The sequence below is a fragment of the Actinia tenebrosa genome, unplaced genomic scaffold (assembly GCF_029948245.1).
Source record: "Actinia tenebrosa isolate PJP-AT-01 unplaced genomic scaffold, QUT_ActTen_1.0 PGA_scaffold16__25_contigs__length_10494907, whole genome shotgun sequence".
NCBI lineage: Eukaryota > Metazoa > Cnidaria > Anthozoa > Actiniaria > Actiniidae > Actinia > Actinia tenebrosa.
In genome coordinates this window covers 7,400,688-7,428,515 of record NW_028292576.1, presented here as the reverse complement: position 1 = coordinate 7,428,515, position 27,828 = coordinate 7,400,688, and the positions used below count along the sequence as shown (strand labels likewise).

Genomic DNA, 27,828 nt, shown 5'->3' with positions numbered 1-27,828 from the left:
TAAAACTGCGGGGGGGGGGGGGGGGGGTTCGGGAAAATTTTGGTTGGAAAAAGGGGGGGATGGGTTAGGGTTTAGGGTTTAGGGTTATCAGAAAAATGGGGGATGCACAATTTTTGGAAGAAGCTACAAGCCTTGCTTAGGGGGGATCGTATTTTTTTGCACGAATTTAAGGGGGGGGGGGGGGGGTGTTAAGGATTATTCTTGACATTTCAAATTTTTACTTGCCCCCCCTCTCCCCTCAACCTCCCCCTCCCCCTCTGCCATACATTATGAACACAGCTATAGTGAGTAGGTTTCCCTTATTGAAGATTATCAACACTAAGGCACTCGAGATCATAATGGATCCTCCTCTGGGGGAAAACAAAGAAGCTTATAAAGACATGAAAAAAGTAAAGAAGTAATCTGATTCAATATTCGTTAAATATTAAATTAATTTTATAAATCTTATTTATTTATCCCGTTCAAAACAAACGCCAAATGTTTGCGTTATTTTGCGTGCGTTAAAGCGTGCCAATGCGTGAGATTCGAATGCTCTCAACACGTGACTCTATAGTGTAACGCATGCGTAGTTCGTCATATTCAACATGTCAACATGGCGGATTCATTCTTTGGATTCAACACTCAGATACCCGTAAGTTTTACACACACTTTAACTCCCTAAAAATGCTCCCTTTTATCTCATACTGCTAGATACATCAATGAACTTTTCTATATTTTACATTCAGTCTTATGAGGACGAGGATTTAGCCGTTGTTGACCCGAGTTTAGCGAATTTGGAAGATGACATCGACCTCTTGAATGATGATACATTTGGAACTGGTGCTTCGGGTAAGACTTGAATTTTTCTCTTCTTTATAGACTTAAATTCAACCTTTTATATACTATTAGGGAACGATGAACTTATTTTCTAAACATTGTTTGTTAAAATTTACTGTACTCGTAGTTAAAAAGGTTTATTTGTTATCATAGAGTTCCACTTGACGAAACCATGAATCTCAGTATAATTTCAGAAGTGATTTCAAATATTTCTCTTTCTTTTGGGAGCTTAAGCTTATTCATTTATGTTTTTTTTTCTCTTGAACACACCACTCTATTTCAGTTTCAATTTCAGTTTTGAATTTTTTCTTGTACAATTTGATCTGCGCACGAAAACCTTTCTTTTGAAGCCTGGAATGATAAACTTTGTTCAACTATTTGACGTCTCTTTTACTATAAAGATTTCGTTGTTATTCCAAACTTCAATTTACTATTTAACGACAAAATTATCCAGTATTTGCTTAATATAATGGAATTGCTAATGGATAATGTTTTCCAAGTATCGGATAGAATGCCTTTTATGCAGTACAGTATCTTATAAAACGAAACAGAATCTTAACTTAATAGCTAAATCCAGCTTTATAAATCTTTTATTTTGTAAAATAAACAAAATAATTAAAACTAGTTATTAAGTATATAGACATCTTTTTGGACACATAAGGTCGTCTTAATATATAAAACTAGTTTGATACATGTAGAGGCTTTGCATCATCATGAGATGGTAGCCATGACAGGGGGAACAACAATAGAGTCTTTTTCCCCCTGGGAAACTGAATCCTTTCTAATGTAAATCAGAATACACCAGAATCAATTGTTCCTGTCCCCTGTCATGGCTGCCATCATGTGATGGTGCAAATCCTCTATACTGTAGTGTTTTAACTCTATTAAACTGTCACCCAGTTAAAATTACAGGTAAAGTTATAGTGTTCAGCTCAGAGGCTACAGTATTTCAAGGTTTCATCAAGTTGATATCACGTAATTGTCGCTATTATTTGTTTGTAGTGGATGATTGGGAAGAAGCCCACCGTAAACTAGCAGGACTAGATCTGCATGGGGAGGACAAACCAGCATGGAATGATGAGCTGTCTATAAAGAAACTCAAGGCAGACGATGATACCAACTTAGAAGAGGAAGAGGTACACTGTATAATAATGTCCAAAATTCTATTAATGATAGTCAGTAATCATTAATAAAGAAATAATTCTACTTTGTTTAGAGAGTATTACACGTACTTGACAGTAATTAAACTGGTAAACAAGTTGTCCTCTTTTAACGCCCCTTAATTACAAAGGAAGCTCCTTCTCCTAAGTTATTTTTACAGTAACACCCTGAGTGTTGGTATAAAGAAAAGAATGATAAAAAAGGGGTTACATCTTTTTCAGGAAATTCTTGAACAGTGTTTGGCTAAACTGGTTGATGAGGATGATTTAGAAGAACCTAATAAAGCCTATGCCGCAACTGGTTATAAGGTATTAAATAGACACATACAATACTGTATGTACTGCGCTATCTCAGGAGTGTTGATTGCAGATTGTAATATTGTCTTTTGTTTTTTGTTGTGGTTTACTGCTGCTGCTGGTGTTGTTGCTCTGGTTGCTGCTGCTACATGTATTTTTTGTTGTTGCTTATGCTATTATTGGTCCTGCTGCTACTGTATTGTAGTTGTTAATGGTGCTGTTGTTGCTGCAGTTGTTGTTAGCTTGCTATTCTCATTTGTTAATACTGCTGCTGTTGCTATTTTTTACCATTGAGTGTTGCTGCTGCAGCAGTTGTTTCGGTTATTGTCATTTTTTGTTGACTATTATGCTATTATTGTTTTGTGATCAGGATATTCCAGCCCCATCAGTAATTTCATCAGCATGGGATGGATCATCTCCTTTGTCTAGCCCAACATCATCAGACTCCCTTCATGACTTGGTAAACAAAATAGCTGCAGGCTTTGTATAATGATTTTGGTATACACCCTTCTCATAATGGTTGACAAGTGCACGAAAACAAGGTCACCCAGTCATTAGTTTACATATAAAAACACATGAAATGCACTTATAGAAGAAAAGTATAGAAATCGGCCCTTCTTTTTGACCTGAATTCCTGCTATCCACCTTTATTTTGAAAGAGCAAAAGCTTAGTCTTGCAAGATGACTGGGTGACCTCGTTTTTGTGTACTCGTCATCCATTATGAGAAGGGTGTATGATCTCATGCGAGTGAGGTTTATCCTCCCTCTTTGCAAAATGAACTCTAACTACAGTAATAGCAGGTTTGCATGATGGTGTCATTGACCTTTGCTACCAGACTCCCCTGCACACTTTCTTTTGTTCAGTTAATTAGCACCAATTATCTTACTATTCTGATGAGGGAGTACAAATTTGAATAAGAAAGAAAATTTGCGAAGCATCTTGGTAATGGGAGTCAAATGATGCCATCATGCAAACGCCCTATTCAAACTTGTTAGAGCTGTGCTCTGGGGTCACACATTAACTGTATAGAAGGTTGCCAATCACCTTCACATGCTTTCAGTTCAACCCCATTGAGCTGTACCACTGCTGTACCTGCAATGGTGATTAGCGATAACAAGTTTTTTTGTACAGGTATAGCGGAGTTTGAACTGAGGTCACCTATTGTTATTAATGTACCAACCAGAAATCTATTGGCTACTGAAACAAAGATATCTTTTGTTTTAATGGTTGGCAAATTTGAATGAGAGAAGATTCCTTAGGTCAATGTTTGTAAAAAGTGATTATCACTATTAACTTCTGTTGACATTTCTTTACTTTAGATAAATCCAGCTACGAATATCTGGGCTTCACCTGACCATTCACAAATTTTCAAGGAAACAGCTAATGCCACTCCAAAGAGTGTTCAGAGTAGTGATAAGAAACCAAACAGGCGACCATACTCACCAGCATTTGAGGTGAGAGGCACGGTAATAAATGCTGAAAGTGTGTTCCGGACACAAACCTTTATCTTACTGTATATAGTTTCCCTCAAATTCAATATTTGGGCCTTAATCTGCAACTTCATAGGTTTTTTTTAGAAAATTGTAGAGTACAGACCAGAAGTTTTTCAGGGTCTCACGCTGGCAATAGTACCTGTGAGAGGGGTCCATGCAGAACCGTAGAAAAACTTTTGTCCTTTACTTTAACAATTAATAGATAATTGTTCATTGATAATTATTCATTGATTATTAGTTTAAAAAAGGTAATTTTATAGATTCTACTATAACAAAGAAAAGAATCAAATCAAATCAACAGAAAATCAAAGTATTGCTGTTGCCCACATCTTTAATAGATGATATTTAAGATCTTGTGGCATTTTCAGGATGACGCCATTATTGAAGCTCTGCCGAAGCCAACTGAAAATCTTCTCCCACCAAGCAGCTTTACAAAGAAAGTTCCCACAACTGCAATTCGACTGGAGGATTTAGAAAAAGAGTTCACAAATGAGAGCCCTCATTCCATGGGCCAGCAAGAAACACCACGCCCTTCAATGATTGGTCGTCCACCCCCAGGTCTGCCCCCACCCCCAATGATGAGGTCACCTCAGGTACTCCATGGGTATCCTCCAATGCGGTTTCCACAACATGCATCTCAAATTTATCCCAGAGCTTCCTCACCTGGACCTGGTTTGGTATGTAATGAAAAATATATTCATTTATTTTATAATTCTAGAGCAGTTTTCGTAAGACTATGAATGAAAAGCTCTGTGCAGTACTGTAGGCTTGCCGTGCTGCGACTTCGATGTTTTCTAGGATTTTAATTGGCTGTTTTTTTTACTTGCCCAATATGATTGGTCTGGCAGTGCTGTGACCCTGGTCTGTCCATGTCTGTCCATGTCTGTCCAATGTTCATGCCATGCTTTGGGTATTTTATATAGGATTTTATATATTTATATATATTTGCATCCGTGCATATTATTATAAATGAGTATGGTAAATGCTTTTAAGCGTTATGTGGAGAAATAAACTATTATTATTATTATTAATATTATTATTATTATTATTATTATTTCATTGGATGGAGACTATATTCTCACACAATGTGATTGTTCTGGAATATGTCTTTCAGTGTCATGACTGCGTTTGGATGTCTGTAAAATCTGCATAACAATTAAACCTCAATGATGTTTCAACGTTACATAAAATTGAAGATTCACAATTTCAATATATTATATTTTATATTATTAGAGGCCATTTCCAAGGACCCCTCAGATGTTCCAGAACCAGCAGATGTACAACAAACAGCCACTTCCACCTGGTATGGGCCACAGGCAAGGTTATCCGGGAACTCCACCACCTCGCATGCAAAACCAATTGTTTGGAAAGATGCGTTCTGATCCTGGTAAGATGATGACTTTGATGCCACCAATGATTGGGATAATAGACCTATCCCAAATTCGCTTGACTGGTCATGAAACAATGGTTTCAAGTCGAGGTTGAACTTGATGAATAAAAGAATCAAGTTCAGTCTCGACTTCAAACCATTGTTTCATGGTCAGTCAAGCGAATTCGGGATAGGTCTATTGATGCATATACATGTATCTTAGTATAGAGTGTGAGGTCACAAAAAAATGAATTTTGACTTTAATCATTACAAATTTTGAAGAGGATCGGTCAAATACATATATTAGCTGAGATATGACCATTTAAGAATATATAATTACCTAATACAGATGACTGTATTTTTGACTTAGTTCAAAACGTTTTAAACTAAGTCAAAAATACAGTGATTTGTTATGGGGTAATTATTCATTCAAACGAAATATATATCTCAGCTGATATTTGTCTATAATTCTCTTCAAATTTAGTTTGTAAATGTCTTTTCTGATTGTCTATTGAAATTGTTAACCAACAATAAGATCAAGCGATGATTAATCTTTGTGATATCATCACTTGATTACTCTATTCTTTCATTCTTTCACAATGTCACATAAGAATAAAATTTTTTTTTACCACTTAAAGATTTAAAAACATAGATTCATCAGGTATTAAAAACCCGACAAACACTATGTTTGACACAGGTATTCGGAAATTTAGTTAAAATACAAATTTAGTTTGTAAATGTCTTTTCTGATTGTCTATTGAAATTGTTAACCAACAATAAGATCAAGCGATGATTAATCTTTGTGATATCATCACTTGATTACTCTATTCTTTCATTCTTTCACAATGTCACATAAGAATAAAATTTTTTTTTACCACTTAAAGATTTAAAAACATAGATTCATCAGGTATTAAAAACCCGACAAACACTATGTTTGACACAGGTATTCGGACTCAAGCAAAGGGGGAAGTGGTGGGGAGGGGGGGGGGGGGGGGAGGGAACGTATGTGAAAAATGATTGAAGAAGAATGATGAGAAAGATATAAATAAATAGCATAAAATAAATAAATATTAAGGCAGTGGGTGATTGGAAAAGTTGAGCGTACGAGAGGTATATGAGAGTATTATGGATATGTATCGTAGATAGGTAGCAATGGTACAGTAAACGATAAAGTACATCGTACAATGTATATTGAGTTAAGAATAAAATTGTTTCGAGTGAAGGCAACGTTACGGAACATGAGCTCATGCGTCGCGGCGGTGTGGTGTCACTTGATTACTCTATTCTTTCATTCTTTCACAATGTCACATAAGAATAAATTTTTTTTTACCACTTAAAGATTAACTTCATATCTTTGTGCCACCATGTAATATCCTCTATATACTGTATGAAAATTTCTTATTCTTTTTTATAGCTCACTTGATGCGTCGACTTGGACTTCCTAATCAACCCAGGTTCTCCACACCACCGAGCAACTATCAAAACCCCAACATGCGTTCTCCTTACCCTGATAACAGATACATGAATCAACGGTACAACAACTACCCTAAACAGCACCAACAACAACAGCAGCAAAACCAGCATCAACCTACAGATCTGGAAAAAAAGATCCACAGTATTTTGACAGCTGATGAGAACTTGAATAATAAGGATCGCTATGCTGGGCTGATGACTAGAAAGGAAAAGGAATGGATTATCAAGATACAATTACTGCAGCTAACCAGCAGCAACCCAAACATGGATGATTATTATTTTCAGGTAAGATAGTTTCTAGCTGAATATGTTTCAGTGTATCCATCTGTGTGTTAGCTGTGCCCTGACTTTGATTAGTGCCGAGGTTGTTTCAGGTTTCAAACTGTGAGTTAGCAATGCCCTGACATTGATCAGCCCAGAGGTTGTTTCAGGGTTCTATCTGTGAGTTAGCAGTGCACTGACTTTGATTGAACAACCATGAGGTTGTTTCAGGGTTTGATCTGTGAGCTAGCCATGCCCTGACTTTGATCAGCCAAGAGGTTGTTTCAGGGTATGGATCAGCAAGTAGACCAACTGTTGGTCAGCTGTTGGTCAGACAAACAGGTGACAAATGGTCGTCAAACGTGCAACAGAGGGTCAACAGACAGTCGACAGGTGATTGTTTCAGTGTGTCAATCCGTGAGTGAGCGGGGCCCCTCTGGATACCAGCCTAGTTGCTGAATGGGCCACCGTGCCTAAATAAAGTTTACCTTAACCTTAACCTGAGCCATGCCAGTGTACATGTACCTTATCCTCCAGTGTTTGTATACCTTATCTTTCATAAAGCGTCTCTTAAAAGTGTAATCACCACCTATGACTCATAAGATGAATTCTGTTAAAAATAGACGCATGAAAGTAGGAAGCGAGCTAAAGAAAGAGCCAAACGAGGAGAAGGTGTAGAATTTCAGTACACTGGAGGACAGACTCAACAAATGGCCTTGCCTCAGTTTGATCGTGAGGAGAGACATTACAAACCATGTGAGTACATATACATTACATAACTTCCTGTGCTCTACTGATAAGTGGAGTGTTTAGTATAGAATTCATGTTAATGTTAGTTTAGTCTGTATACACCTGGTTGCGAGAGCGTTGTCATGCGATGTTGGAGCGTTGGTGATTTGGTGGGGGGGGGGGGGGGGGAGTGCATTGAAGGACAAAAGAAAAGTTCAGCTTCAGTGATCTTCTTTTGTTTTTTGTGTTTTAATGTAACTCCTATCCCGTTGGGTCACTGGTGTTCTATTTTCGTATGGCAACGTTCTTGCAAGTAGGTACATACATAATTTTTATCATTAGCTATATTATTTTATCTATCTATTTTTAGACTTGAGGGCCACAGAGTTATCAGTGTTTTGAACTACTGTTATGTGTTTACCCTCTATAAAATAAAAAATTAAGCCTATTATTATTATTGTTGTTGTTGTTGTTAATTTTAATTAAAAATAGTATTTAATAGTATTTAACAGTATTTAATAGTATTTAATAGTATTTAATAGTATTTAATAGTATTTAATAGTATTTAATAGTATTTAATAGTATTTAATAGTATTTAATAGTATTTAATAGTATTTAATAGTATTTAATAGTATTTAATAGTATTTAATAGTATTTGATAGTATTTGATAGTATTTAATAGTATTTAATAGTATTTGATAGTATTTGATAGTATTTAATAGTATTTAATAGTATTTGATAGTATTTGATAGTATTTGATAGTATTTGATAGTATTTGATAGTATTTGATAGTATTTGATAGTATTTGATAGTATTTGATAGTATTTGATAGTATTTGATAGTATTTGATAGTATTTGATAGTATTTGATAGTATTTGATAGTATTTGATAGTATTTGATAGTATTGATAGTATTTGATAGTATTTGATAGTATTTGATAGTATTTGATAGTATTTGATAGTATTTGATAGTATTTGATAGTATTTGATAGTATTTGATAGTATTTGATAGTATTTGATAGTATTTGATAGTATTTGATAGTATTTGATAGTATTTGATAGTATTTGATAGTATTTGATAGTATTTGATAGTATTTGATAGTATTTGATAGTATTTGATAGTATTTGATAGTATTTGATAGTATTTGATAGTATTTGATAGTATTTGATAGTATTTGATAGTATTTGATAGTATTTGATAGTATTTAATAGTATTTGATAGAATCCCATGACACTATTCAATCTCGCGCGCTGATTGGCTACCGAGAGTGGGTATTTAGCGTGGAATACCATGGTTTGAAAAGCTGAATACCACGATATATAGGGATCCCGCGAGTTGTTGTTGTTGTTCTCGCATTCACCTCAAAATACAAAGATTTTCGTCTGTCACACTATCTTTGTTTTGTTTAGTTTGAAAGTTGCAAAAATTGAGTTCCCAAATTTTAGTATTCAGCTAGACGCTGAGATACAAAAGTTGAGAAAACCATTAACGCTTGCAACAACAGAAATAAAGAGAAAAGTTGCCAATATGGAGGCAGCATCAACTTCATCCTGGAAAGAAAAGACAATAAGCGAAAAAATTGTCAGGGATACCGAGAAAAGTACCGAAAAGTCTGTCTGCCCCAAGTCAACCGATGAAAATTCTACTATTGTCGAGTACACAGATGAAGAAATCCTGGAGTTTAAAGAGAATTTGGTCGCGGCAAACACGAAGAAAAGCACAACTACATCTGTACGCCGTTTTCAGTCATGGTACAGAGAAAAATATAAGAAAGAAGTCGACTTAAACCAGATATCAAAGAAAGAAGCACCTTACCTTTTGAAGCATTTCTTTCTAGAAATACGCCAGACAACCAAAGATAACAAGGGCAAAGAATATGAGCCAGGTTCTCTTCAGACGTATCGCAACGGTCTGCGAAGGTTTTTCCTTGAGCGGCCATGTCCTCCTTCCCCCGACAACTTCGACATCGATAAAGAAGCAGATGTAGAGTTTGAAGAGGTCGCAACAATGCTGTCAATGAAGAAAAAAGATCTCAAGAAGAAAGGCTTAGGGACAAAGCCAAATGCTGCCAGGTCGTTAGAAGAGAATGAAGTCAAGAAAATGTGGTCTTCAGGTGCTTTAGGCTTGCACACTTCAAGATCTCTCCTCCATCTTGTTTGGTGGAATAATGTCACTCATCTGGGAATGAGGGCTTTCCAAGAGCAGTACGACTGTACGATTGATGATTTTACCATCACAGAGTACTTCATAGAGTACAAAGAGCGCCAAACCAAGAACCGCCAAGGAGACGAGAATAGCAGGAAAAGAACAAGAAAGTACAACAATAAAATATGGAGGACCAATGGCGGCGAACGCGATCCATACCGTGCTTTCGTTGAGTACTTGGAGCATCGACCAAAAGGTGAACAAGTCCCAAAAAATCTGTTCTTAAGTCCAATTGACAAGCCAACATCTGAAGTGTGGTATAAAATGTCACCGGTTGGAATAAACACCTTGTCTAAGATGATGAAGAAGATTGCCGACATAGCTTCCCTAGAAGGCAAATGTACGAATTCGTGTGGCCGTAAAACAGCAATCCAAGCCTTGCGATAAGATTTCGACCCGCTTGAAATTTCAGAATTGACTGGCCATGCTAATCCAGAATCGATATCGAGTTACAGCCATAACCCATTGGAAAAACAACGCAAAATGTCCCACAAGCTGGCTGGATTTTCTCCTTGCAGTCAAAGTAGTAGTACGGTCAGTACGTCAGTAGTTGAAAGTTCAAGATCACCAGCAAGAAATACTTTGAATGAAATATCTGCCAATGTAGAAGGTCGTCAGGCGAACCAAACAAGTAAAGCTGCCGAAGCCCCTTATAATGGTCTTGAGTTGAGTGGAGCCGTAAGTGGACTGTTTACCGGAGTCACATTTAACAACTCACCGGTGAATATTTCCATCAATCTACAGGCTGGTGTCCATCGCTAGCTCTTTCTTCATCCAACACTAACTGAGCTACACAACAGTAAAAAAAGAAAAAGAAGAAGAAAAAGGAATTTGCTTATTTTGATTTCATTTAGTCTATTTAGTCTATTTAGTAATTGATTGTGTAATTCAGAGAAAAGTCTTAAAAGTTTTGTGTACTCACCAGTTAGCTTCTTTGTTTTGCATGACATTTTCGCACATTTAGACTGCTGAACTGCCTTAGATTTCGATCAAGACGAGAAAAAGTCATTATTGTTGTAACAGATTAAAGGAAGTATTTCAGCGAAGGAGATTTTTGAGAATAAACAGTTAGTTTTTCCCACAGCAAATATTATTCTGCTCGCCACGAGGTTCAAACCAAAAGATCAAACGCTCACCTTTGAGCAGAATTCCTATTGGTTGGGAGGATGGCATCAGAATGGTTTCCTTCGTGGGCCAAGGTTTTCTTGAACTCGCACGATTTTTTTCTTTTTTCTTCTTTATGTTCGCTTAGATTGAATAGTGTCATGGGATTCAAGGAAAATTCATTGGCTTGACTCGGGAATTCCAAGTTGAATTCACTCGAAAAGGCGATATCGCACTCGTCGCTTCGCGACTCGTGCAATATCGCCTTTTCTCGTGAATTCAACTTGGAATTCCCTCGTCAGCCAATGAATTTTCCTATAGTATTTAATAGTATTTGATAGTATTTGATAGTATTTGATAGTATTTGATAGTATTTGATAGGATTTAATAGGATTTCATAGGATTTAACAGGATTTAACAGGATTTAACAGGATTTAACAGGATTTAACAGGATTTAACAGGATTTAACAGGATTTGATAGGATTTGATAGGATTTGATAGGATTTGATAGGATTTGATAGGATTTGATAGGATTTGATAGGATTTGATAGGATTTGATAGGATTTGATAGGATTTGATAGGATTTGATAGGATTTGATAGGATTTGATAGGATTTGATAGGATTTGATAGGATTTGATAGGATTTGATAGGATTTGATAGGATTTGATAGGATTTGATAGGATTTGATAGGATTTGATAGGATTTGATAGGATTTGATAGGATTTGATAGGATTTGATAGGATTTGATAGTATTTGATAGTATTTGATAGTATTTGATAGTATTTGATAGTATTTGATAGTATTTGATAGTATTTGATAGTATTTGATAGTATTTGATAGTATTTGATAGTATTTGATAGTATTTGATAGTATTTGATAGTATTTGATAGTATTTGATAGTATTTGATAGTATTTGATAGTATTTGATAGTATTTGATAGTATTTGATAGTATTTGATAGTATTTGATAGTATTTGATAGTATTTGATAGTATTTGATAGTATTTGATAGTATTTGATAGTATTTGATAGTATTTAAAAGTATTTAAAAATGGTAATTCTTCCCTTATTACAGACTCATTTACTCAGGGTTAGCTTCATTTCAGCAATAAAATATTCACAAATTATTACCAACAGTTAAGTAAAAAATGCACAATCCAACAATACAAACACTTACTTAAAAATTTCATGGACCTTCACTGGAACGTGAATTTTTTGCACAAAATCAAGACTAATACTGAGCAATAGAGAATTGAAAACTGGAGTATAAATTAAAATGATTCAGACAGCTACATTGGTGTAGGGATTGGAAACAAATGAGGAGGAGGATTGCTTCATTTGTACCACGCTCAATAAATCCCATAACGGCCTGCTGTACCTCCATCATGATCCTTTATATTGTCAACCCAGGAAAGCTAGACTTAAATTTCATCCATGCACAATAATTATTATTTATTATTATTATTTTTCACTATTTTTTCAGTGGATTTCCAGAATACCTTGGGTAAAGTATCAGCATCACACATATCTCATCCGCGAGAAATGGTCCAAGTACCCAATAATTACAAAGATTTGGACCAGGTAAAGTAACAGTAATTATAGGGCAAATGTATTATGACAGTAACAGCAATGCTCATTGCTGGAGCTGAGCCGTGACCATGACGGTACTGCGTGTGATGGTTCTGATTACATAAAATAGTAACCTCATGTCTATACTGCTTGGTTGGTTTAAGTGGAATGCCTACCATCATCGGGCTGGAAATTCGTTTGTTAATACTGTAGTAAGAACAGAGTAGGAAACTTTCAATTGACTTGACAAATGGTACACACATCTACCAGAATAAGCAAAAAGAGTGGGAAATGTGAATTACATGTACCTCTATCTGAATGTTAAGTTTTACAAAAACTTTCTGATTGGGTTGACACATACCATTTGTGTGGCAACAGGAATTTCAGGGTTTTTTTCAGGGAAAAGGTATATAAGCACCCCTGTTATCCTTATTTGTTTGTTTGTTTGTTTGGTTGGTCGGTTGTTTGGTTGGTTAAGAAGTCTGAAGCGAGATGACGTTTTACCCCCGACTCTATACCATAATAGTTTTTAAAATTCTTCCATATTAAAATTTTTGATTCCTTACAGAATACAGGAACAATAGTCATAATTAAAGAACAAAAGCAATGTGAAAAGGATTATGGTCTATAGACAGGGGTAAAACGTCATCTCGCTTCAAGCTTATTGATTGGTTATTTGGTGAGGTGGTCATTAATTTATTGATCCATTTATTTCTTGGCTGGTGGACTGGTTGATCGGCCAGTATTTTCTACCCTAACTAGCTTCATTTCTTAACTCTGTTACTGATTCATTGACGTACCCCTTTTTTTTCCCCTTTTCCCCCCTTTTTAAGGAAAAAGGAACCCAAGGTTCTTCAATTAAAGAGACAAGACGTCGCCGCCGGATCATGATAGTCATAGAGAAAGTATGTACATCATGTACATTAAATTAACGATATAATCTAAAAAATATCTAATGGGTTAAAGGATGGCTTAATGCCTAACAGGCCTTGCGAATCGAATTAGAATTTAGAAGTTGATTTTTGTGGAGGGAGGAAAAACCAGAGAAATCAGAGGAAAAACCCTTGAGCACAGGAGAGAACTAACAAACAACTTGCTGCTCACATACGAGACCGGGGGAGCTTGAACCCGGGTCGCATTGGTGAGAGGGGGTGCATCACCGTGTTACCCAAATGCACATAATGCACAGACTGAGGAGCAGCATCTTGAGTTACATGGGCTGCAGAAACACAGAAAACATTGCTTAGCATTCTAATAAGATTTCATTCTCTTTTTTTTTCTAGGCATATGATATTCAACTCCAACTTGATGATCTTGATAGCAAGCTCCTAGAGTCTCCTGCTGAGCAAAGGTGAGAGGGGTTACTCTTTCAGGGGTTGGGGGAGAATCAGAGAAAAATCCTCAAAGTGGAGAATAATACATTAAACAAACACATGCATGCATGCAGTTTAGTTTGCAGTCCTAAACTAATGTATACTGTAGCAATGAGAGCCAGTACTGCAACAGCGCATGAATTACTGTAACTTGTTTGAAGTTTGTTTTTGAGGTCAGGGTTTTTATTAAGTTTTGAAATAATAGGAGAACATCATGGAATGCTTTTACAGTGTGAATCTAAAAACCGTGGGAACCTAGAAATATTTCAAGAATGTTCAATAGCCAATCAGAAGCGTTATTGTTATCTTTCCGTTATCTTGTGGTTAGAAAATCAATTCTAATTGGCCAAAGAAGAATAGAACATTTCTAGAATATTTCTAGGTGCCAACAGTTTTTTGATTCGCACTGTAAGTCCAGGGGACAAAGTGAACATTTATCAAATTACTAAGCTATTATTGTTACTTTTGATGAAAACCGTGTGAGGTGGTAGCAACATTTTGCGCAGACATGGGTGGGGGAAGGGGGTAACTTTTGCATTATCATTCTAATATAGTCAAGGGGAAATATTTTGAATATTTCATTAATTGTTTTCCAGTAATAGTATAATGGAGGCAAAGCAGGATAAGGTAGACAAACTTTTCCAGTTACTGAAGTTGAACGCACAAGACGAGTTGTCCAATAAGTAAGTATTTTTTAGATTCAACTGAGCCTCTATCTACGTACACCAAATATAAAAAATCACTGTTGTGTTCAAAATAATAAAACATGGATTCAGGCAAGATTTACTTCAAGGCTGGTAACAACGTTCATGACGAGGATCCTGCAAAATTGGGCTGGAAAAAGAAAATTAAAAAAAATGGCCAGAATTTTTTTTTTTTTTTTTTGGCAGGACAGATCATTCTGGTGGACCAAAACTTTCCCTGCCATATTATTTTCCATTTGGCTGTTCAAAATTTCTTGAGCCTGCCGCCAGTAATAAAACTTGGCCTGCCCTTTTGGCTGCTATTTCGAGCCCTAAAGTTGACCAATCAATCCAACCTATCGTCATACTAACTGCATATCTCATTTTGACAGTGATGCAGAGTTAATCATTCAAGTGATGTCTGTTCGCAAAGGAAAAGTCCTTATCAGTCGACTACTACATTACTTCAAACAGGTATTGATCAAGCGTTGTTCTCTCTCTCATGCTATGAGGGTTTTATCCGGGTTTTCAGGTTTCCTCCCGTCTTAAAACTCAACATCGTATACGGCGAGTCGAGCGTTGTGTGCATAGTATATTGAACGTAGTGGTAGTTTGTGAGTGAAAAGAGTCCCCGATTAGTGCGAAAGCGCTAGAACGACTAGACACTCAAATGAAGATATGGATCAAATCAGAAAATATAAATGCAGGTCCGTCGCTATTGTTGGTTTGTTGGTACGAAGGACACGCCGTCCAATCTCGTACCCAGAGCCTGCGTTTCTTCTGGCCTGCGGCGAAGAACGAGGGCTCTGGCATAATCCATATTTTGGCGCATGCGCAATTTTCGGAAAGTGAGATATAAACGGTCAAAATAAGCAAATTTGGTGGTTGGTGGCTGGATAAACGTTCTAGGATCTTTCTCCACCGTTTTACCTCAGTCTCTTATCGTCCTCTTACGACGTACATGTATTTACGCTACAGGCCCAGGCAGAAGCTATTTTGCAGTCAATTTGTAGAAACATTGTCATGGTGATAAAGAAAGACAACCAAGATGAGGTATGGCCTTTTTTAGACCTTTTCCGAAGGATCAAGCAAATATAGTGGATTGAATTGTTTAAAGATCGATTATTTTCCGGCTTTATACCGTTGGTTCCCTCATTTCATTCGTTTTGGATATTATAATTTAATTACCGAGCGAGATGCCACCTATGAGGAATAGACCCTTTTCGAGTTCCAAATTACCGCTGTGTTTCTTGATTGCGGACTCATTTACTTATCTTCGATTTTGTGAAGAATAATCACGTTTTCCAGTCAAGGTCCGTCAAGTTTTAAAGTGTTCGTATTGTTGAACTTGTGCATTCTTTACTTTACCGTTGGTGTTTGCGAGTAATTAGACGTTGATTCGAGGCTAAGCCTGAGTAAATGAGTCTGTAATCAAGAAACACAGCGGTAATTTGGAACTCGAAAAGGGTCTTTTGAAATCTGTGGAAATCGAGTGTGGCCGGTAGCTACAGCTGTAGAGTACGTTCGCCTCTCACTTGTGGGGTCTCAGAATCGGTTCCTAGACTCGACATCACATGTGAGTAGAGTTTTTAGGTATCTCCCTTGATTAGACGGGTTTTTTACTTTCCGGTTCTTCTCCCTAAAAACCTATTACGCTAAATTCCATTTCGATCTGTGAGTTAGTGGCGTGCCCTGATTTAGATCAGCCCATAGGTTGCTTCAGGGTTCAATCTGTGAGTTATCGGCGTGCCCTGACTTAGATCAGCCCAGAGGTTGCTTCAGGGTTCAATCTGCGAGTTAACGGCGTTCCCTGACTTAGATCAGCCCAGAGGTTGCTTCAGGGTTCTATCTGTGACTTAGCCATGCCCTGACTTAGATCAGCCCAGAGGTTGCTTCAGGGTTCAATCTGTGAGTTAGCCATGCCCTGACTTAGATCAGCCCAGAGGTTGTTTCAGGGTTCTATCTGTGAGTTAGCCATGCCCTGATTTAGATCAGCCCATAGGTTGCTTCAGGGTTCAATCTGTGAGTTATCGGCGTGCCCTGACTTAGATCAGCCCAGAGGTTGCTTCAGGGTTCAATCTGCGAGTTAACGGCGTTCCCTGACTTAGATCAGCCCAGAGGTTGCTTCAGGGTTCTATCTGTGAGTTAGCCATGCCCTGACTTAGATCAGCCCAGAGGTTGCTTCAGGGTTCAATCTGTGAGTTAGCCATGCCCTGACTTAGATCAGCCCAGAGGTTGTTTCAGGGTTCAATCTGTGAGTTAGCCATGCCCTGACTTAGATCAGCCCAGAGGTTGTTTCAGGGTTCAATCTGTGAGTTAGCCGTGCCCTGACTTAGATCAGCCCAGAGATTGTTTCAGGGTTCAATCTGTGAGTTAGCCTTGCCCTGACTTAGATCAGCCCAGAGGTTGCTTCAGGGTTCAATCTGTGAGTTAGCCATGCCCTGACTTAGATCAACCCAGAGGTTGTTTCAGGGTTCTATCTGTGAGTTAGCCATGCCCTGACTTAGATCAGCCCAGAGGTTGTTTCAGGGTTCGATCTGTGAGTTAGCCGTGCCCTGACTTAGATCAGCCCAGAGGTTGCTTCAGGGTTCTATCTGTGAGTTAGCCGTGCCCTGACTTAGATCAGCCCAGAGGTTGTTTCAGGGTTCTATCTGTGAGTTAGCCGTGCCCTGACTTAGATCAGCCCAGAGGTTGTTTCAGGGTTCGATCTGTGAGTTAGCCGTGCCCTGACTTAGATCAGCCCAGAGGTTGTTTCAGGGTTTTATCTGTGAGTTAGCCATGCCCTGACTTAGATCAGCCCAGAGGTTGCTTCAGGGTTCTATCTGTGAGTTAGCCGTGCCCTGACTTAGATCAGCCCAGAGGTTGTTTCAGGGTTCTATCTGTGAGTTAGCCGTGCCCTGACTTAGATCAGCCCAGAGGTTGTTTCAGGGTTCGATCTGTGAGTTAGCCGTGCCCTGACTTAGATCAGCCCAGAGGTTGCTTCAGGGTTCAATCTGTGAGTTAGCCATGCCCTGACTTAGATCAGCCCAGAGGTTGCTTCAGGGTTCTATCTGTGAGTTAGCCGTGCCCTGACTTAGATCAGCACAGAGGTTGTTTCAGGGTTCAATCTGTGAGTTAGCCATGCCCTGACTTAGATCAGCCCAGAGGTTGCTTCAGGGTTCTATCTGTGAGTTAGCCGTGCCCTGACTTAGATCAGCCCAGAGGTTGTTTCAGGGTTCTATCTGTGAGTTAGCCGTGCCCTGACTTAGATCAGCCCAGAGGTTGTTTCAGGGTTCGATCTGTGAGTTAGCCGTGCCCTGACTTAGATCAGCCCAGAGGTTGTTTCAGGGTTCTATCTGTGAGTTAGCCGTGCCCTGACTTAGATCAGCCCAGAGGTTGCTTCAGGGTTCAATCTGTGAGTTAGCCATGCCCTGACTTAGATCAGCCCAGAGGTTGCTTCAGGGTTCTATCTGTGAGTTAGCCGTGCCCTGACTTAGATCAGCCCAGAGGTTGTTTCAGGGTTCAATCTGTGAGTTAGCCATGCCCTGACTTAGATCAGCCCAGAGGTTGCTTCAGGGTTCTATCTGTGAGTTAGCCGTGCCCTGACTTAGATCAGCCCAGAGGTTGTTTCAGGGTTCTATCTGTGAGTTAGCCGTGCCCTGACTTAGATCAGCCCAGAGATTGTTTCAGGGTTGAATCTGTGAGTTAGCCTTGCCCTGACTTAGATCAGCCCAGAGGTTGCTTCAGGGTTCAATCTGTGAGTTAGCCATGCCCTGACTTAGATCAACCCAGAGGTTGTTTCAGGGTTCTATCTGTGAGTTAGCCATGCCCTGACTTAGATCAGCCCAGAGGTTGTTTCAGGGTTCGATCTGTGAGTTAGCCGTGCCCTGACTTAGATCAGCCCAGAGGTTGCTTCAGGGTTCTATCTGTGAGTTAGCCGTGCCCTGACTTAGATCAGCCCAGAGGTTGTTTCAGGGTTCTATCTGTGAGTTAGCCGTGCCCTGACTTAGATCAGCCCAGAGGTTGTTTCAGGGTTCGATCTGTGAGTTAGCCGTGCCCTGACTTAGATCAGCCCAGAGGTTGTTTCAGGGTTTGATCTGTGAGTTAGCCATGCCCTGACTTAGATCAGCCCAGAGGTTGCTTCAGGGTTCTATCTGTGAGTTAGCCGTGCCCTGACTTAGATCAGCCCAGAGGTTGTTTCAGGGTTCTATCTGTGAGTTAGCCGTGCCCTGACTTAGATCAGCCCAGAGGTTGTTTCAGGGTTCGATCTGTGAGTTAGCCGTGCCCTGACTTAGATCAGCCCAGAGGTTGCTTCAGGGTTCAATCTGTGAGTTAGCCATGCCCTGACTTAGATCAGCCCAGAGGTTGCTTCAGGGTTCTATCTGTGAGTTAGCCGTGCCCTGACTTAGATCAGCACAGAGGTTGTTTCAGGGTTCAATCTGTGAGTTAGCCATGCCCTGACTTAGATCAGCCCAGAGGTTGCTTCAGGGTTCTATCTGTGAGTTAGCCGTGCCCTGACTTAGATCAGCCCAGAGGTTGTTTCAGGGTTCGATCTGTGAGTTAGCCATGCCCTGATTTAGATCAGCCCATAGGTTGCTTCAGGGTTCGATCTGTGAGTTAGCCGTGCCCTGACTTAGATCAGCCCAGAGGTTGTTTCAGGGTTCTATCTGTGAGTTAGCCGTGCCCTGACTTAGATCAGCCCAGAGGTTGCTTCAGGGTTCAATCTGTGAGTTAGCCATGCCCTGACTTAGATCAGCCCAGAGGTTGCTTCAGGGTTCTATCTGTGAGTTAGCCGTGCCCTGACTTAGATCAGCACAGAGGTTGTTTCAGGGTTCAATCTGTGAGTTAGCCATGCCCTGACTTAGATCAGCCCAGAGGTTGCTTCAGGGTTCTATCTGTGAGTTAGCCGTGCCCTGACTTAGATCAGCCCAGAGGTTGTTTCAGGGTTCTATCTGTGAGTTAGCCGTGCCCTGACTTAGATCAGCCCAGAGGTTGTTTCAGGGTTCGATCTGTGAGTTAGCCGTGCCCTGACTTAGATCAGCCCAGAGGTTGTTTCAGGGTTCTATCTGTGAGTTAGCCGTGCCCTGACTTAGATCAGCCCAGAGGTTGTTTCAGGGTTCGATCTGTGAGTTAGCCGTGCCCTGACTTAGATCAGCCCAGAGGTTGTTTCAGGGTTCTATCTGTGAGTTAGCCGTGCCCTGACTTAGATCAGCCCAGAGGTTGTTTCAGGGTTCTATCTGTGAGTTAGCCGTGCCCTGACTTAGATCAGCCCAGAGGTTGTTTCAGGGTTCTATCTGTGAGTTAGCCGTGCCCTGACTTAGATCAGCCCAGAGGTTGTTTCAGGGTTCGATCTGTGAGTTAGCCGTGCCCTGACTTAGATCAGCCCAGAGGTTGTTTCAGGGTTCTATCTGTGAGTTAGCCGTGCCCTGACTTAGATCAGCCCAGAGGTTGTTTCAGGGTTCGATCTGTGAGTTAGCCGTGCCCTGACTTAGATCAGCCCAGAGGTTGTTTCAGGGTTCTATCTGTGAGTTAACGGCGTTCCCTGACTTAGATCAGCCCAGAGGTTGTTTCAGGGTTCTATCTGTGAGTTAGCCGTGCCCTGACTTAGATCAGCCCAGAGGTTGTTTCAGGGTTCTATCTGTGAGTTAGCCGTGCCCTGACTTAGATCAGCCCAGAGGTTGTTTCAGGGTTCTATCTGTGAGTTAGCCGTGCCCTGACTTAGATCAGCCCAGAGGTTGTTTCAGGGTTCGATCTGTGAGTTAGCCGTGCCCTGACTTAGATCAGCCCAGAGGTTGTTTCAGGGTTCTATCTGTGAGTTAACGGCGTTCCCTGACTTAGATCAGCCCAGAGGTTGTTTCAGGGTTCTATCTGTGAGTTAACGGCGTTCCCTGACTTAGATCAGCCCAGAGGTTGTTTCAGGGTTCTATCTGTGAGTTAACGGCGTTCCCTGACTTAGATCAGCCCAGAGGTTGTTTCAGGGTTCTATCTGTGAGTTAACGGCGTTCCCTGACTTAGATCAGCCCAGAGGTGGTTTCAGGGTTCTATCTGTGAGTTAGCCGTGCCCTGACTTAGATCAGCCCAGAGGTTGTTTCAGGGTTCTATCTGTGAGTTAACGGCGTTCCCTGACTTAGATCAGCCCAGAGGTTGTTTCAGGGTTCTATCTGTGAGTTAACGGCGTTCCCTGACTTAGATCAGCCCAGAGGTTGTTTCAGGGTTCTATCTGTGAGTTAACGGCGTTCCCTGACTTAGATCAGCCCAGAGGTTGTTTCAGGGTTCTATCTGTGAGTTAACGGCGTTCCCTGACTTAGATCAGCCCAGAGGTTGTTTCAGGGTTCTATCTGTGAGTTAACGGCGTTCCCTGACTTAGATCAGCCCAGAGGTTGTTTCAGGGTTCTATCTGTGAGTTAACGGCGTTCCCTGACTTAGATCAGCCCAGAGGTTGTTTCAGGGTTCTATCTGTGAGTTAACGGCGTTCCCTGACTTAGATCAGCCCAGAGGTTGTTTCAGGGTTCTATCTGTGAGTTAACGGCGTTCCCTGACTTAGATCAGCCCAGAGGTTGTTTCAGGGTTCTATCTGTGAGTTAACGGCGTTCCCTGACTTAGATCAGCCCAGAGGTTGTTTCAGGGTTCTATCTGTGAGTTAACGGCGTTCCCTGACTTAGATCAGCCCAGAGGTTGTTTCAGGGTTCTATCTGTGAGTTAACGGCGTTCCCTGACTTAGATCAGCCCAGAGGTTGTTTCAGGGTTCTATCTGTGAGTTAACGGCGTTCCCTGACTTAGATCAGCCCAGAGGTTGTTTCAGGGTTCTATCTGTGAGTTAACGGCGTTCCCTGACTTAGATCAGCCCAGAGGTTGTTTCAGGGTTCTATCTGTGAGTTAACGGCGTTCCCTGACTTAGATCAGCCCAGAGGTTGTTTCAGGGTTCTATCTGTGAGTTAACGGCGTTCCCTGACTTAGATCAGCCCAGAGGTTGTTTCAGGGTTCTATCTGTGAGTTAACGGCGTTCCCTGACTTAGATCAGCCCAGAGGTTGTTTCAGGGTTCTATCTGTGAGTTAACGGCGTTCCCTGACTTAGATCAGCCCAGAGGTTGTTTCAGGGTTCTATCTGTGAGTTAACGGCGTTCCCTGACTTAGATCAGCCCAGAGGTTGTTTCAGGGTTCTATCTGTGAGTTAACGGCGTTCCCTGACTTAGATCAGCCCAGAGGTTGTTTCAGGGTTCTATCTGTGAGTTAACGGCGTTCCCTGACTTAGATCAGCCCAGAGGTTGTTTCAGGGTTCTATCTGTGAGTTAACGGCGTTCCCTGACTTAGATCAGCCCAGAGGTTGTTTCAGGGTTCTATCTGTGAGTTAACGGCGTTCCCTGACTTAGATCAGCCCAGAGGTTGTTTCAGGGTTCTATCTGTGAGTTAACGGCGTTCCCTGACTTAGATCAGCCCAGAGGTTGTTTCAGGGTTCTATCTGTGAGTTAACGGCGTTCCCTGACTTAGATCAGCCCAGAGGTTGTTTCAGGGTTCTATCTGTGAGTTAACGGCGTTCCCTGACTTAGATCAGCCCAGAGGTTGTTTCAGGGTTCGATCTGTGAGTTACGCCGTGCCCTGACTTAGATCAGCCTAGAGGTTGTTTCAGGGTTCTATCTGTGAGTTAACGGCGTTCCCTGACTTAGATCAGCCCAGAGGTTGTTTCAGGGTTCTATCTGTGAGTTAACGGCGTTCCCTGACTTAGATCAGCCCAGAGGTTGTTTCAGGGTTCGATCTGTGAGTTAGCCGTGCCCTGACTTAGATCAGCCCAGAGGTTGTTTCAGGGTTCTATCTGTGAGTTAACGGCGTTCCCTGACTTAGATCAGCCCAGAGGTTGTTTCAGGGTTCTAGCTGTGAGTTAACGGCGTTCCCTGACTTAGATCAGCCCAGAGGTTGTTTCAGGGTTCGATCTGTGAGTTAGCCGTGCCCTGACTTAGATCAGCCCAGAGGTTGTTTCAGGGTTCTATCTGTGAGTTAACGGCGTTCCCTGACTTAGATCAGCCCAGAGGTTGTCTAGATGTCTGTCTTTAGAGGTACAGTGTACAATTAAGGTGGCTGACTACTATAGAAAAATGAATCCACTGCGCATGCTCCTACGCAACGACGATGACGCCTTATTGTGATCCCACGATGTGCGCACTAGGGTTTAATCACTAATACTAATAAACCGTTATAACAGTATAAATACTGTCTTCATAGCTTCTTCCACTTCTTATCAATCCATTGGGACGAGTGGTTGACGTGGCAACAGCAGAGGTTGTATTCCGGTCACTAAAGTACGTAGTTTATGGTAATAATGACCCAGCCTCGCCGCTTTCATCAGTATTAGCCAATCAGGTTAGTATCTAATGATTTATTAGTTCAAAAGGCGTAGCCAAGTTGGCTCATTTACACTCGTTCCCGCACGCACGAAATGGGCGTATTCATAACATTTCACGGCCAAAAACCCTTGAAAATAATTTTTTTTTGTTGACGATTTCATGGAAGTGTGTTGTTGATTGACGTCAACCAAAGCCCTATTTTGCCGGGAAAGCAGATTGTACGATTCCATATGTGCTAATAGGAAGCAACGTAACCCGTAGCTCAATAACGCTGTGTGTGGTGTATTGCTTTACAGTTTGGCATCGCTGTGCTCAGTTCATTGCTGAAGAAGGCAAATTCATCAACTTTTCCTTCAGATAATAAAGAGGAATACCCCAAAACTTGGTAAGTATTTCTTTGTAATGCTATATTCATTTGAAATACTTCGGGCTTGGAAAATAATTTATTGCTGACGTAAGAAAATATTTCCCATTAGTGCTTCGCGCGCCTTGCAAGACATTTTAAGAATTCTCATAAACGTTGAGTAAAATGTTTTTCCCATTCAGGCTTTGCGCACGTTGCATGTGAGTTTATATAGTCAGTTTAAAAAAAACATTGCATACTGTAAAATAAATATTCCCAATAGGGCTTTGCGCACTTTCAATGCGAGACCTTATACAAAATGGCGTTTTCTAAGGTGCATGTGCTTTGGCGCTGAATTCGTGATAACGAATGCTCGCAGCACACATCAGAGCCGAGAAATGTGAAAGCCCGAGTGCATCACGCTCTAAAAGCGACTAGTTTACCATAGTTTTACAGTGACTATCTGTTGAGCGCGTTTTCTCTCTGTTTCTCTTAGGGACGCTATAGTCAGTCAAGTAGCAAAGGAATTTAGTGACGTTCCAGTCAAACTACTGGCTAAGAATATGTCTGGAGTAACACCACTTGTTACTGTTCTGGGCTCATGTGATGTGGCTTATGACAAGAGCAGTCTACAGGAACATTACAGGTATTCACCTATTTCAAAAAACGTTGTCGGTCGGACATATGAAATCTGAGACCGAAAGAAATTGTGGGTTGTAAGCTGTAAATTGTTTGTGGTTTTAATAAGTAGTTCGTAAAAAGTTAATATCTTGATATACTAACTTTGAGCGATGATCTGCGCTGGCAAACTATCTGGTTTACTGTATATTGAATTTTTGACGAGAAAACACTCAGACCCCCACAATTCCAATCGGTCTCAGATTTCTGAATTCAGATATCCAACCGACGTTTTTTCGAAATAGGTGTATAGAGGTTTTGTGACGACAGCCATGTTAGATGGTAGGAACAATACAGTCGTTTTACATGAGAAAGAATTCACTTCCCAAGAGCAAAGGAATTTTATTGTTCTGCCATCTAATCACAGGAAGCCCAAGCAGCATTATGGGGATTGGCACGTGATGCTGCAAAACCTCTATTAGCCATTCCAAGGTGGGAGGAAAACTGGGTCGAGTTAGCATGGCAGTGCATTGTGGGGCTGTTGCTAATTAAAATACAAATGACGCATCCTCAGTTACTTAGGCCTAGGGCAAACGTCGAACTTCCCATGCACCGAACTCATTAAAAACAATGGATATCAGATGATATTAATGAGGCGGCATTCTTTGATGTAATTAAGTTCGGTGCTTCGGTGCATGGAAAGTTCGACGTTTGCCCTAGGCCTTAGTAAATGCTATTGGTTTATTTTTTCCTTCATCAAGCCGTATTTTTAAAAGGTATACAATCAAGTTCATTGTATTAACAATCTTTTTTTTTTTGCTTTTAGGTTGGCTTTATCAACGCGAGAAGAGCTTAAATCATGAATTCTACAGTTTGAGGTGTATACGTACGTAGTTGTTTGATTAGAAATCCTTTCAAAATGATTAGAATGCAGTAAAATTCCCTCATGCTGAACAAAAAATATTCTGAAAATGATAGGGGGTACCTCTATTTCAGGAAATTTCTAACTCTTTCCGTCGTCATTTTGTTGTCACAAAATGGTGATGAAACTGCAAATGACTTCAGTTTATTTTTTCGCCGAAAAAATAATTTAGAAGTTTCTCGAAATTCTGTAACTCAACTTCGTCCAAAGTGTCAGTGTGTACACTAACACAATGGTGTCGCAAAGACAGGTTGCTATGATATTCGGGGATTTAAACTCTTCAATTTCGATCCGACGGATCATTTTTCCTCCTTCAATTATTTGGTTCCATCGTCGAGAAAAAAAAATTGTCGATGTAAATAGAATTTCTATGGGCCTTGAATCTGAAATATAAATTCTAAGGCCCCGTCCACACGTATCCCCAAATTTTTGTATCCGCAAATTTTTTTTTTGCGGACACGGGTTGCGTCCACACGTGTCCAGAAATTTTTTTATCCGTATCCGGAAATTTTCGAAAACGGTCTCCAGACTGAGTGGAAATTTTCTAATACGCTCCGAATAAGGATACGTGTGGACGGTCGTATCCGCAAATTTTCGAATACGCTGACGTAAACACGATTTTGCGCATGCTTAATAAGAAAAACTATCCCTGAAAGGGACTAGACACTAGTGTGCATCAGGGCGGATCAAGAAATTTCCGGATACGTGTGGACAGTGAAAACGATTCGAAAACGATTTGAATACGCTGCGTGTGGACGCGAACATTTTCGTATCCGCAAAAAAAAAAAAAAAAAATCCGTGTGGACGGGGCCTAAAACACACGGATACGTTCAATAAACCACTCAAACGTATTGATCTAAAGAGAGGAAAATGAAGTTATATGGCACTTCAATTATTAAGTTATTTCAAATGCAGTTCAGCTACAATAACATTATCGTATTATAGGGATAAAAAGAAAGAAAATAGTACCAATTCAAAGCAGAATGGAAATCAAATTTAATTTCCAATGAATATCAATTGCGTATTAAATAAATAAATACATAACATGCTGCTAAGGTCCTGGCTAACCGAGGAAACATGTTTATCGCGCGCATGTTTCCTCGATATTTCCCAGTTTAGCCACATGCGAAACATTGCTGCGTGCAACAAATTTTGTTTCCAAGACGCAAAAAATGTTTTTGCTGTGCGGCAGAAACATTTTATGTTTCCAAAATGCATGGAAACATTGTTTCCCGGTGTTTCCTGACAGTTTTGCTACCTTAATTAGGAAACATTTAGGGAAACATGTTTCCTCGTTTAGCCAGGGCCTAATACTTTAGTGTTTTAATGTGAATTAAAACATCAATTTGATTAGAATAGCTTTTATATGGCCACATAACGAACATATTTTTTTCCTGCAAAAAAATAGATGCGAAATAAACAAAAAAGAAAAAAGACTTTTCAAAAATTAGCTTCCGCAAAACTAAAGGAATTAGTCCCCTTCACAGTTCCCTGCGCCATCTTGAAAGGTAGCCGGGCCTTTGCATCGAAGCGAGACGAACGGTGAGCTTGCAATGATAGAGACATGTGAATTGTTCAAGGTGTTAAAAAAGGTCTCTATCATTGCAAGCTCAACGTTCGTCTCGCTTCGATGCAAAGGCCCGGCTACCTTTCAAGATGGCGCAGGGAACCGTGAAGGGGACTATTCAGTCGAGATTGTACTTTTGGTTTTCTAATCTCTTAAATCCTCATGACTGCGCATACTTTGGCGAGCGTCAAATGTTTGCTGGTCAGCACAAGCGCAGGCTCAATTATAAATGTCTCGCTAGTTTTGAAGCCATTTATCGTCGCCTGGGTCGTATCATCATCAACGCAGATTGATGACACAGTGTCCAATCGTAGAATGGTTCACCTGAACAAATAACGGATAATTTTTCTTATATTTATATTTCTATTATTTGCCATGCTTATAGTTTTGTCGTTAACGTATTTACAACTAGAACTAATTTATAATAGTTTGTACAAAGCTTAGTAGACGAATCCTTTTTTCTAGTAACGCACTACAGAGAAACAATTTGGTGGCTTTGTCTGAAGACCGTGTTAGAATTAAGTCACCTTACAGTATTCTTTATAGTTGATTGAGAGTTTCCCTGGAAATTAGATTAACACAGGCCTAAAGAAGCAAACGAAGTCCCATTTTTTAGCCAACATGGCGGCGATGACGTAAATTATCAAGTCACGTGATCTTTTCCGCCATATTGGATGGCAAGCTCGAATGTACAGATATTTTTTTCTCCAAACTTTGTTAACGATCTGTATTAGAGTGCGAATATGTACTCGTTTGCTATCCATTTTGCGGGAATGATCACGTGACACCATTTTTGCCCAAATAGTGATTATTTTTACATTTTGCTCACAATCTCGCTTCTCATTGGCCGAGAGTCCTCAGCCAATCCATGATATCATGTAAATCCGACATGATAAATGCAATATCTGAAGGTTTTCCTGCAGATATTACATGTATCATGTCAAGTTCTTTCAAGGTCAGAATGGATATTGAGATACGTTTGCTCAGTATTTCTTCGGAAGCAGAATTAAAGTAGTATTAGTAATTTTGCACAAGTGAATATGCGTCTTACGCTGCTATATTCACCTACAGGTGAACATATCGCTAATGCGCACGCTTTTGCCGCTTGCAGAGATAAATAAAACTTGAGGAAAAAACCCTCTTTATTATTTATTAAATTCACTTGTGTTAAAAATACTAAAACAGTTATTGCTAGGGATATAGGAAGAGTTTTCAGTAGTGATAGATTTTCTTATGGAATGGTGAGAGTATAAATCAGAAAGTAAACATAGAATTAGTGGCTAGTGTAAAACGCTTGAGTGGGAAAAAAAGAGATGGAATTGTAAAAATGCCTGTTAAATTTCAAATGCAGAAGAACTTTGAATTGCAATTAATAAACTTTTTTCTTTAATTTTTATTCGATAGTTAACCAAACGCTCTCATTATTTTTGCTAAGCGTTCTTCAGTAGTCCCCTTCACAGTTCCCTGCGCCATCTTGAAAGGTAGCCGTGCCTTTGCATCGAAGCGAGACGAACGGTGAGCTTGCAAT

At 40.0% G+C, this 27,828-nt stretch overlaps 1 protein-coding gene across 2 annotated transcripts; it reads left to right on the top strand.

Moving 5' to 3' along the window:
- Positions 1–571: 571 nt before the first annotated feature.
- LOC116308145 (protein PAT1 homolog 1) lies at positions 572–27,690 on the top strand. Of its 2 annotated transcripts, none has more exons than XM_031718531.2 (20): positions 572–631; positions 726–828; positions 1,819–1,952; positions 2,199–2,285; positions 2,644–2,733; positions 3,594–3,740; positions 4,136–4,444; positions 5,001–5,154; positions 6,551–6,894; positions 7,494–7,626; positions 12,391–12,488; positions 13,310–13,381; positions 13,760–13,827; positions 14,446–14,532; positions 14,925–15,006; positions 15,511–15,585; positions 22,729–22,866; positions 23,147–23,235; positions 23,690–23,839; positions 24,638–27,690. In XM_031718531.2, the coding sequence occupies exons 1-20, from the start codon at positions 593–595 to the stop codon at positions 24,672–24,674; spliced, it is 2,436 nt and encodes an 811-aa protein (XP_031574391.2). In that variant the 5' UTR covers positions 572–592; the 3' UTR covers positions 24,675–27,690. The 2 variants fall into 2 exon arrangements, with proteins under 2 accessions (XP_031574391.2, XP_031574399.2); XM_031718539.2 differs by having other exon boundaries at positions 579–631; positions 3,594–3,728.
- The last annotated feature ends 138 nt before the right edge of the window (positions 27,691–27,828 follow it).